The following is a 9,169-nucleotide window of genomic DNA, read 5'->3' on the forward strand; positions in this document are numbered from 1 at the left end:
GAGCTGAATAAAGAGCATGAAATCCACTCTCAACTCCGAGTATATTTCAAGAGACTTGAAGCACAATCCTAGGTTCAGACAATATGCTAAGCCAAACCTCACTTAGTTGCCACACTAACCTAAAAAGCCAGGGAGGGAGCAAAACAGCTGCGATCTCTTCTTCAGAAGGTAGCACATGTATGCTAAGACTCGGTTTTGTTTTGTGTGGATGTGGGCAATGACAGCTATTAACCAAGTTGCCCTAGTGCATGTGCGACTACTTGGTAAACTGGGGAAATCCATTCCTGACAGTGATTTTTTTCTTTAAAAATGTTTAGGGGTACTCTCATTTTGACTCAGGAAAACCTCCATTTTATAGTCCAAATCGGGGAAAATAAATACAACAAATGGACAAAAGTACAAAGATTCACAAAATGTTTAGGGGTATGTGTACCTATGTGTTCCCTTAGAAAAAAAAGCACTGCAGCCAGATAATGAAGAGAATTTTAACACTCTCTTGCTGTCAGACATATGGCTAAAACTCTCCTTATCCTTTACCCCTCATGTGTGCTAAAGCTCCTCAAAATTAGCATGCTGCTGCTGTCAGAGATAGAGATCTCCTACCTTGAATGTGGGAGGCCTGCAGTATTACTTGTCTCAAATTTTCCAGGTATAAGAACACTATTAATCTCAAGGAAGCTGCCTCTGTAACAATCCCTTGTTTTGACAAATGAAGAACAACGGTGGTTCTCCTTAGTTTGGGTAGAATAGATCGGAAAGGTCACAAATAAGTAAGGATGGATTAATAGGCACAAGAGAAGGATACTGATTTTTCTTGGCCTTTATTCCATACTGTACAAGAACCGAACTATTCAGGTTGAGCTCTTTAACCCCAAGGTAGCTTTTGCCGACACTGATGCATCAACTCTCCAAGTGGTAAGGCAGAGCATTTGTTCACATCCAGTAAATTTATAGATTCATGATCTAGATCCGTTACCTGGATTAGCCCTATTACCCTATCATGGACATAAAGTTTGTCCTCAGTGTGGAAGCATCTAAGTGTAGAGATCCTGGATCCATAATTGTTATTTCAAAGGGTTGCAGGCAAGTAGCTTTATAACATTTTAATTTATTTCAAAAGTATTGCAAGTTATCAAAGAAGGAAATTGTTGTTGTTGTTGTTGTTATTCATGTCATTTCTGTACTGTTTTATATTTTTAAGGGGGGGTAATCTCAAAGCAGTTTAAAACCTACATGAAAACAGCAGATAAAACAATTCAGAATAAAACATTACTGAAGTAAGTCAAATATAAAGTATACATTTAAATACAATTAACATTCATTCAAACATAATTAACAGGAAACTAAAATATTATCCTAAATGGTCTTTTTTTAAAAAAAAAACACTACAGAGGAGGTCAACTGCAGAATTAACATTTAGGAGAGCAAAGTTAACAAAAAAATTACCTTAAACATTTCAAAAGAAAGCTTTACTAAGTGAAGTCAAATATAAAAGGCACATTTGAAACAGCATAACTAGCAAAAAAATAAAATACAGTACTTGTGAAATACAACCACACCCACTCAAAATATTGAACTGGGCTGTGTAAGGTCTTGGATAGGAACTTCTGAAACTTCTTTCCAAACAGGATTTAATCCATCTAAGCAACTTGCTGCTCTTTTAGACCCAAGTATGCCATTCTGGTTGGGACGCGGGGGGCGCTGTGGGTTAAACCACAGAGCCTAGGACTTGCCGATCAGAAGGTCGGCGGTTCAAATCCCCGCGACGGGGTGAGCTCCCGTTGCTCGGTCCCTGCTCCTGCCAACCTAGCAGTTCAAAAGCACGTCAAAGTGCAAGTAGATAAATAGGTACCGCTCCAGCAGGAAGGTAAACGGCGTTTCCGTGCGCTGCCCTGGTTCGCCAGAAGCGGCTTAGTCATGCTGGCCACATGACCCGGAAGCTGTACGCTGGCTCCCTCGGCCAATAAAGTGAGATTGGCCAACCCCATAGTTGGCCACGACTGGACCTAATGGTCAGGGGTCCCTTTACTTTACCTTTATGCCATTCTGGTGGCCTCTGCCTGGGGTTATCTCCTTGCCTGTTGCTGCTACCATTTTGTATTTGATGTTAACAGGCATTAGTGACCATGTACATATAAACATGGTTGATGTATACCAGGGGTGGCCAACTCCCAAGAGACTGCAATCTACTCACAGAATTAAAAACTGACAGTGATCTACCCCCCTTTTAGGGGTTCAGGTCAAAGTTGTTGAGCTTTTTTGCTTTTTTTAGGAAGGAGGAAAGACGGATTCTGTTTTACGAATGATAAGGAAAAGGACCCAGAGATCGACCACGATCTACCAAAACCTCCTGGGGATCTACCAGTACATCGCGATCATAGAATCATAGAATCATAGAGTTGGAAGAGACCACAAGGGCCATCGAGTCCAACCCCCTGCCAAGCAGGAAACACCATCAGAGCACTCCTGACATATGGTTGTCAAGCCTCTGCTTAAAGCCCTCCAAAGAAGGAGACTCCACCACACTCCTTGGCAGCAGATTCCACTGTCGAACAGCTCTTACTGTCAGGAAGGTCTTCCTAATGTTTAGGTGGAATCTTCTTTCTTGTAGCGATCAACCTGTTGGACATCCCTGATGAATGCCAAGAAGCCTGGCAATGTCCTTGTTTATGTTTACTTAATATTATTTTTTATTAGTTTTCCAAATTATTACAGATCAGACCAAATTACTTTAATACAATTTCTTAGGGGGAAAAAACAGGTTCCCTGCTCCTGTTGCAAACATATGTCCATCACTTCCTCCTGAACTAAACTGGACAAAGGAAGATAGCAATTAACTCTCCCAACACACCAGGTCTGAGAACAACGTTTATGAAGGATTTGAAATGGATTTTGTATTTATGATAAATAACAGAGGTGCTGTATGTAAGGAAAGAATAAAGGTCAGCTGTGTGTATGGACTACAGTCAAACCTTGGTTGTCAAACATAATCCGTTCCAGAAGACCGTTTGACTTCCGAAATGTTCAACAATCGAGGCACGGCTTCTGATTGGCTGCAAGTGCTTCGGGCATTTGGGTTCCGAAAAATGTTCAAAAACCTGAGCATTTGTATTTCCGTGTTTTTGGCGTTCGGGAACCAAAACGTTTGAAAATGGAGCCATTTGAGAACCAAGGCTCGACTGTAACATCAAGAGAAGGATTAAGTGGATATTAACGAAGAGATGAAGTGGCTACAGGAGGAACTGTTTACGTTTGATTTTGTGAGCGTTGAAGACCATAAGCAGCAGAAATGGCAGCGGCGGCAGCAACAAAGGGAGTAAAGAGCGGTGGCCAAGAAAACAGGGCTCATGCTAGCCTCCCAGCGGTCCCCCATTCCAAATCTCAAATGTCAATGACTCAAACAAGCATCCTAATCTAAGCATGTACCCCCCTTTACAAGTATCGCGAAAGCCATATTCGTTCCCCATCTAATAAGATCCACACATATAGATACCCACCCTCTAGTTCCCTTTCACTTACTCTCTATTTTGAAGATGGTCAGGTGAGGTCTGCAGTGAAAAGCACCCAGGGCATTTCCTGCACAATTCATCCAGAGACCCTGGAAGACCCACGTCGCTGTGATCACAGACGATGCCCTGCTGGTCACTTTCCATTCGTTTGAGACTGTGGCTGCAATAATCGCTCCTATTCCACAAAAACAAAGGGCGAATGCTATAATCTGTACTCCGGACATGTTCCCGGGGTGAAATCTCCAGCGGCTTGTTCTGCCACAATGGGAAGAGGAGCACACTTTTCGCTGTCTAGTACATTAGCAAATTACACAAGGGAACAAGTGTCAATGCAGATGCAAATTTTGTTTTTCTTCATGTCTGGCTAGCATCTGAAATCATGAGCCTCATGCTTTCAGGGTGCACCGTATTGGCTTAGCAATATTTAGCAACGGCAACAGATAGCAGTATTGACGTTATTAATTTGCAATTCCAGGAAGGCTAGTTTTTGAATATATATATATATATATTTCTCTTCTGGCATTCTGTCATATAAGTTAATGCTTAATTTTTAGTTAAGCTCAAACGCAAAACAGCTCATTGCTAAAAAAAGAGAGAAAAAGTGCAGAGTCCAAGTTGCACAGTAGCACTTGACAATTATTTTAGCAAAAGGTCGTGAAAGAAACTCAGGCATGCTTCAAGACTGGCTCCCTTCACCAGTCGTCGCGCCCCCCCCCCCGTCTTTAAAGGAATTGCAGAATTAAAATGAGTCCTATCTTTAGCATATACACATCACGGTATCTGAAGGTACTCGCATTGCCTATTGATTTGTTTTACAGATGTATTGTGGCATCATCCAGATGTGAGTTATGCCAGGAACTCGTGGAATGACCAGGGCAAAGTGGTAGTTCTCTGCCGGCTTTCCATCTGTAAAATATGAGTATTATGGACCCACCTGACAGACTGCTAGAATTATAAAGCTGAATTATAAAGCTTCCTCCTCCTTAATCTCAGTGTTAATGGAGATCTGCTCTATGTGGTAAGCAAATCTTCTTGTGTTTTTGTCAATGTCAACATCCATTTCCCCCTGTGCTTCACCATTAGCTCCAGTGATGAAGAATTCTGCCTAGGTACTGTAGCCCTATACCAGACTTCAGTTCTCTGCTACTATAAAGAATGTCTGGGCACATACGTACGCTGATGAATATGTATCACTTTTCTTTTGTATTAAGTTATTTAAAACGGCACAGCACTTGATATAGTTGTTCCTTTCTCGACATCTGCAAAACGTATTCTAATATACGGTATATATTGGGCAGTTCATTTTTCTGCTTTAGGCCTAGCAAGCGATGAGGTCTTTCAAAATCATCCTCAAAGAGACTTGGAAATCTGGGGAGATCTCCTTTGACTATTACGCCAGGAAGTGTCTGCTACCAAATCCTTCCTCATTTTCTCCAGTCTCCGAAAGACGAGTATTTCTATTTTCAGTTTCCTCTATCCAGAGTGAGGGCTTTGCGTTGCCAGGATTGGTGCTATGTGCTCCGACCGCCTTGTCCCTGCGAGGAACCTGGCTGGCTGAATTGCGCACAAGCCGCACTTTCAGAACTATCTTCAAAGGTAGCCTCATGCAAAACATATTGCAGTAATCTAATTTACAGGTTACCAGAGCTCAGGCAGCAGAAGTTAGGCTGTCCCTTGTCCAGATAGGGCCACCAGCCAAAGCTGATGAAAGACATTCCATGCCACTGAGGCCACCTGGACCTCAAGTGACAGTGATGGACCCAAGCTGCATACCTGCTCCTTCAGAGAGAGTGTAACCCCACCAAGAGCAGGCAACCTCCTATCCATCTGGTCCAGGAAACCACTAATGGTGCCTTATCTGAATTGAACACTCTATTGGCTCTCATCTGGTCCACTACCTAGTCAAGTCATCCTTCCAGCACATCCATTGCCACACCTGCAAAGGAGAAGTAGAACTGGGTGTTACTAGCATATTGCTGACAACATCCTCAGTGTTTTCTTGTAGATGTTATGTGGTCTAAACCACCAAGCATCTTGGGTTTGTTGATCAGAAGGTTGGTGGTTCAAATCCCCAAGATGGAGTGAGCTCCCATTGCTCTGTTCTAGTTCCTGCCAACCTAGTAGTTCAAAAGCACGCCAGTGCAAGTAGATAAATAGGTACCACTGCTATGGGAAGGTAAACGGCGTTTCCGTGTGTTCTGGTTTCCGTCATGGTGTTCCATTGCACCAGAAGCTGGCCACATAACCCGAAAAGCTGTCTGTGGACAAACGCCGGCTCCCTCGGCCTGAAAGCGAGATGAACGCCGCAACCCCATAGTTGCCTTTGACTGGACTTAACTGTCCAGGGGTCCTTTGCCTTTTCTTAATATCACATGGACCCTGTAGAACCCCACACTGAAGACTCCATTTTAGAAAGATGCTCTTATGTACATTTTCAAAATTCTAATTCATTCATTCAGCCTTCATTGGCATAATAAAATTCTAATTCACAGTGGGTATAATTTTTCAGAGTTATGAAAGTTTTGTTTGAAATGTCACGATCAATATATGTATGTCCTGAACTGCTTAGTATAAATGAAGAGAACATTAAAAAAACCTTTTAAATTGTGGTTACAATGCCACAGTGAGCCCTCTTGTTAAGAAAAGCCCTGTGGGACATCATGGGATATCACTTAGAAAACAGATGCAGACAATTTTGCAGCAGTACACAAAGTTCTGTTCTCTAGATGCTTCATTTCCAGTAACATGGTGAAATTTCCCATGCCTACTGTATCTTCTAACTTTTGGACCATTTCAGTAATTTTAGATTGCATTGGGAGTAAAGCTGTAGATCAATCGGCCATTAGTTTGTACTGCAACTGTTTAAATTGACTTCCATGGTGGCAATAAGGTACACTTTTCCTTAGCACCTGTCATCACCACCACCACCACCATCATCATATTTCATTGTCACCTAAATATGCTAGACTTTGTACAGCACTACTTTTAAGGCAACCCAAGGGCGTGTCTGGCTGGCTGAAACCCTGAAAATTATATCCACACAAAGCTTGAGGGCAAAGCGTGAGAATAGTAAAGTTAAGAAGATAGATCCTGATTGAATTGTCTGAATTCTCGACTAAATTGAGGTAGGCCTGATCTAGAAAGGCAATGCTTATATTCTTAAATTCCTCTCGTTTCCTGCCATTTAAACTACGTGTCATGCTAACATTTCCCCTGGAATTATTGAAGTTTTTGTTGTCGCTGCTTAAAAAAAACCCCAAACAGACACAGAGACTGCAGTATTAACCAAAAGACTAGTGAAGAGAAGGGCTTCCTAATCATTTTTCCTCCTGGGGTTTTTTTTTCCACTCAAGAAGGCGAAAGATACAAGTACATGTCTCTTTTCCCCCCTCGGGGTGGTGCACTGGTTGGCAGGGGGAGATGTGATTTGCCGCAAGAGAGGCAGAACAGCTGCATGAAGCCATTTCCACTGCTGTACACAAGCTGGGGGGACGGGACGTGAATCTGGGACCTGTGATTTTATTCCTCACTGATCGCAACACTTAAAAGTTTTGAAGTGGGAGGGGGAGGAAGTTAATTAATAATTTTAAGTAATTTATTTCCAAGTTAAAAGCTAATGTGTTAATCTATTTGAACCTTCCTTTTGTAATCCTGCAGCACTGTAATGCGTGAATAACAACTTTATCCTGGTAGACAAATGGGCCTTTGGATTGTCAGGAGGCTGGCGGGTCACATAGCTTTTGGTAATGATCCCTCTCCTATTACTGCCCAACCCTGTTAGTTTGCATAAGCTCCGTAGAAGAAGCAATAAGATGGACATGCGACGTGGACTTGGGCAGGCCAAGTGAAACACGGCAAGAAATGAAACATAATATTCTTATTATTCATAATAAGAAAAGAGTATTGGGAAACAATTCATAATGAATTGAAAAAAATGTTTAAAAGTACTTTTCCAAAACACCACCACCACAGAGTCCTTTTCGTTGGGGATAATTCAGATGGAAATTCCCAGGTGTCAAAAAAGGTTATGTATGCCAGTACCGCAGCCCGTGTTTTGTTAGCCCCAAAATGGAGTACGAGTGAGGTCTCAACCAAAGAAGAATGGCAGCTCAAGCTGACAGAATATGCACAGCTTGTAGACTTATGGTAACATATAGAATAAGGGAACAAGCAGAACATACATTTAAAGAAGATTGGAAAATGTTTATTGAATATATGGGGGAAATTGTGTACACTTGAAAATGTGGGCAGCATTAAGATAAATTCAACCGTGTAAATAAGTTTTGACGGCTGTAATAATGGAATACTGAATGGTTTAGTTTATGTAAAACATGCAGGGATTTAGGTTATGGAAAATGAACCATGGAAAGAGAAGAAGGGAAGTCATTGATACTTTAAGGCTACAGTGGTACCTCAGGTTAAGTACTTAACTCGTTCCGGAGGTCCGTACTTAACCTGAAACTGTTCTTAACCTGAAGCACCACTTTAGCTAATGGGGCCTCTTGCTGCCGCCATGCTGCTGGAGCCCGATTTCTGTTCTCATCCTGAAGCAAAGTTCTTAACCTGAAGCACTATTTCTAGGTTAGCAGAGTCTGTAACCTGAAGCGTATGTAACCTGAAGCGTATGTAACCTGAGGTACCACTGTATTTAAATGAATATTCTAAAATGTAAAACAAAATAAAAATTATGGGGGTGGGGACAGTGGACATTAGAATCAAACCTGAATCAAGCTGGGGTCTGACTCTCTGGCTACTGCTCATTTCTAGCTCAGTTTTCATACACTCTGCTTTTGCCTTCTAACTACCAGCCGGGTGCGGGAAAAGGCCCACCCCTTTGCCCTCTGGCACACTGCAACTTCCTATGTATCATAAGACACGGCTGGGAGAGCCAGTGTGGCGTAATGGTTAGAGTGTTGGACTAGGACTTGGGAGAACAGGGTTTGAATCCCCATTCAGCCATGAAACAACCTAGGTGATCTTGGGCCAGTCGCCATCTCTTAGCCTGACCTACCTCACAGGGTTGGTGTAAGGATGAAATGAGGAGGAGAACCACGTACACCACCTTGAGATCTTTGGAAGATAAAAGCGGTATTATAAATGAAATAGATAAATAAAGAAGGTAGATCAGTGGCACTTAGGTAGGGACACGGGTGGCGCTGTGGGTTAAACCACAGAGCCTAGGACTTGCCAATCAGAAGGTCGGCGGTTCGAATCCCGTTGTTTGGTCCCTGCTCCTGCCAACCTAGCAGTTCAAAAGCACGTCAAAGTGCAAGTAGATAAATAGGTACCACTCCAGCGGGAAGGTAAACGGCGTTTCCATGTGCTACTCTGGTTCGCCAGAAGCGGCTTAGTCATGCTGGGCAAATGACCCGGAAGCTGTACGCCGGCTCCCTCGGCCAATAAAGCGAGATGAGCATTGCAACCCAAGAGTCGGCCACGACTGGACCTGATGGTCAGGGGTCCCTTTACCTTTAAGGCCACAAAGAAACTTACCTGACCTTTTCAGGAATGAAACAGATTTTTAACCCTTGCTGGATCCAGGATCCCAGGAATTAGAAGGGACTCAGGCGCTGTACACACTAACCCCCTCCCCGCAACTCACAACAATATTGTAGAATCATAGAATCATAGAGTTGGAAGAGACCACAAGGGCCATCGAG

At 42.7% G+C, this 9,169-nt stretch overlaps 1 protein-coding gene across 2 annotated transcripts in view; it reads right to left on the reverse strand.

Moving 5' to 3' along the window:
* CLDN10 (claudin 10) overlaps positions 1–9,169 on the reverse strand; it is a 102,548-nt gene that overhangs the window by 70,768 nt on the left and 22,611 nt on the right. Inside the window, exon 2 of one of the 2 annotated variants that reach the window (XM_081198656.1) lies at positions 3,520–3,684. In XM_081198656.1, coding sequence (XP_081054782.1) covers positions 3,520–3,684 — 165 coding nt within the window. Of the gene's footprint in view, positions 1–3,519; positions 3,946–9,169 lie in introns of those variants that run through there. The other variant, XM_081198655.1, reaches the window with a different exon arrangement.

This window comes from Podarcis bocagei (genome assembly GCF_964188305.1).
Source record: "Podarcis bocagei genome assembly, chromosome: 6".
Classification (NCBI taxonomy): domain Eukaryota; kingdom Metazoa; phylum Chordata; class Lepidosauria; order Squamata; family Lacertidae; genus Podarcis; species Podarcis bocagei.